Source organism: Nerophis ophidion, linkage group LG14, assembly GCF_033978795.1.
Source record: "Nerophis ophidion isolate RoL-2023_Sa linkage group LG14, RoL_Noph_v1.0, whole genome shotgun sequence".
NCBI lineage: Eukaryota > Metazoa > Chordata > Actinopteri > Syngnathiformes > Syngnathidae > Nerophis > Nerophis ophidion.
Window position 1 is genome coordinate 4,317,361 of NC_084624.1, and position 2,876 is coordinate 4,320,236.

Genomic DNA, 2,876 nt, shown 5'->3' on the forward strand with positions numbered 1-2,876 from the left:
TGTTTGTGTCTCCTCTCGATTGCTCTGTTTATTGCAGTTCTGAGTGTTGCTGGCTCAGGTTTGCTTTTGGAATTGGATTGCATTGTTATGGTATTGTTTTGTTGGATTGATTAAAAAAAAAAATACATTTTTTAAAAATGAGAATCGATTCTGAATCGCACAACGTGAGAATCGCGATTCGTATTCGAATCGATTTTTTCCAACACCCCTAATATAAAAGCTTCCAGAAGTGTTAGGTTCGAGTGGAGGTTTGTGAACATGAGACATGCACATATTGTTTGTATTAACTGCAGCGCTGGAGTAGATGGTTTCACAGCAATAATTGTTCAACTCACAATAGGCATGGCCACAAGTTGTGATTATTTTTCAAACCTTTATTTATGAGCAAAAGTTACAATAAATAACATCTGAATGTCATTTTGTTTGTAGCAAAACAAGAATGTGAGTGTAGAGGCGTTTCATGATTTAACGCACGTATCTTTTTTCCATGATTAGGTGCCAAAGAGAATGCAAACTAAGTGGTATGTACCACATTAGAGGCTTACTGAAAATGTTATGACGCTCTAATAATAAAGTAGCTCTTGATGGCGAAGTACTACCCAACAAATAGAAGTTAATCTATAAAAACCTGAGCCAACAATACATTAAACGGGCCTGTAATCCATTCTTAAAAAATGACTTGTTTACTGCAGTTAATCATGGCTTAACTTAAGGCAATTGAAACTAAATGTCTGAAAACTGATTTGCACTGTAGAGGGAAAAGGCAGCTTTTAGAGGTGGGGGACGACAAGGCCAAACATATGCAACTAAATTAGACATATTTATAAAATACAAATAACTTTACGTGTGCAGGGTTCATTTCTTGGCCTTTGCCAGGTGTTCACGAGAAATAATCAATCTTTGGATCTGGGCGGTGCCTTCATAGATCTACAAAAAAACAAATACAAGTAAGTTACAAGCGTGTGCTGAACGTTAGAGAGCTTGAACGCTCACCTGGTAGATCTTGGCGTCCCTCATCAGCTTCTCAACAGGGTAGTCGCTGTTGAAGCCGTTGCCGCCGAATATCTGCACGGCGTCCGAGGCCACCTGGTTGGCGATGTCGCCGGCGAAGGCCTTGGCGATGGAGGCGTAGTAGGTGTTCCTGCGGCCTCGGTCCACTTCCCAGGCGGACCGCTGGTACGCCATGCGGGCCAGCTCCACCTTCATTGCCATTTCGGCCAGCAGGAAGGCCACGGCCTGGTGCTGCCAAACAGGAAGCCACACAGTCCTTCATGAGACCTGCTCAGACTTTGCAGCATTTATTTTAGGGCTGCACAAAAAAAAAGGGCAACTTGATTTAAACCAATATGTGTAATTTCTAAATGGACAAACTGCCTCCCAAAAAAAGAAACGCTGCCATTCTACTCAAGGACTAATGTGGCACTGTTCACAACTCGCCCTGTCCTTCAGCGAACATCAACAGCCAGGGAGACCAACTCGCCCCGGTTACCATTAATCAGTTTATAGAAGCAATCACTTTGACTTATTTGAGTCGGCATTGTAAACATGCATGAGTGAGCGAGTCTGCAATGTATTTCATCAAGTGAATTATATTTATATAGCGCTTTTCTCTAGTGACTCAAAGCGCTTTACATAGTGAAACCCAATATCTCAGTTACATTTTCCAAACCAGTGTGGGTGGCACTGGGAGCAGGTGGGTAAAGTGTCTTGTCCAAGGACACAACGGCAGTGACTAGGTTGGCAAAAGTGGGGATCGAACCTGGAACCCTCAAGTTGCAGGCACGACCGCTCTACCAACTGAGCTATGCCGCCCGTGTGAAACGAGAAAGGTTTGTCGTGATCACAATATGTAGGCGACAGCGGGAGGCAGAGTTCAGGTAAAAAAGGTATTTAATGCTTAAACCAAAAATAAACACAAGGTGAGTGCCCCTAAGAAAAGGCATTAAAGCTTAGGGATGGCTAAGTAAAACAAAACTAAAACTGAACTGGTTACAAAGTAAGCAAAAACAGAATGCTGGACAACAGAAAAAACTTACAGCGTGTGTGAGCAAGCAGAGATGGTGTCCACAAAGTACATTTGTACATTACAACAATGTTCACACAAAAAAGATAGCAACAACTTAAAAATTCTTGATGGCGGCTAAAACAAAGCAGGTGCGGGGAATATCCCTCAAAGGAAAACATGAAAAAGCAACAGGAAAAGCCACCGAAATAGGAGCGCAAGACAAGACCTAAAACACTACACACGGGAAAACGCCAAAAAACTCCAAATAAGTCAGGGCGTAATGTGACAGGTGGTAACAGTACACCTACTTTGAGACAGGAGCTACATTATTTGACCTGATCGATTAGGTCAGGGGGTGTCAAACTCAAATACAGAGTGGGCCAAAATTTGAAACTGAAAAAAACCGCGGGCCAAGGTTGAACAAAGTAACCTTTTAATAGGGACCCAAACAAGTTTTGCATTGAATAAGCAAGGCTTATATACAATAACTTTAGAGTGACATGCAAAATCGAGTTTCAAATAGTAATAATAATTTAAAAAATATCAATGGCATATCAAATAAAATTTAAATACAAATTTAATGCCTCTTCTATTTGCAGCCCTCTGAGGTAAATATCAAAATATATTGTAGCGTCCCGAAAGAGTTAGTGCTGCAAGGGGTTCTGTGTATTTGTTCTGTTGTGTTTATGTTACAGTGCAGATGTTCTCCCGAAATGTGTTTGTCATGAGTTCACAGTGTGGCGCGTATTTGTATCAGTGTTAAAGTGGTTTATACGGCCACCCTCAGTGTGACCTGTATGGCTGTTGACCAAGTATGCCTTGCATTCACTTATGTGTGTGTAAAAACTGCATATATTATGCGAGTGGGCCT

The 2,876-nt window shown here is 41.6% G+C and overlaps 1 protein-coding gene across 1 annotated transcript in view; it reads right to left on the reverse strand.

Annotated features, from left to right (window-relative positions):
* Nucleotides 1-359: 359 nt before the first annotated feature.
* Nucleotides 360-2,876, reverse strand: part of acadm (acyl-CoA dehydrogenase medium chain) — a 19,626-nt gene continuing 17,109 nt past the window's right edge. Inside the window, exons 11-12 of the mRNA XM_061919667.1 lie at nucleotides 994-1,242; nucleotides 360-927 (exon numbers count right to left, since the gene is read on the reverse strand). Of these exons, the coding sequence (XP_061775651.1) occupies nucleotides 856-927; nucleotides 994-1,242 (321 nt within the window). The 3' untranslated portion in view covers nucleotides 360-855. The remainder of the gene's footprint in view (nucleotides 928-993; nucleotides 1,243-2,876) is intronic.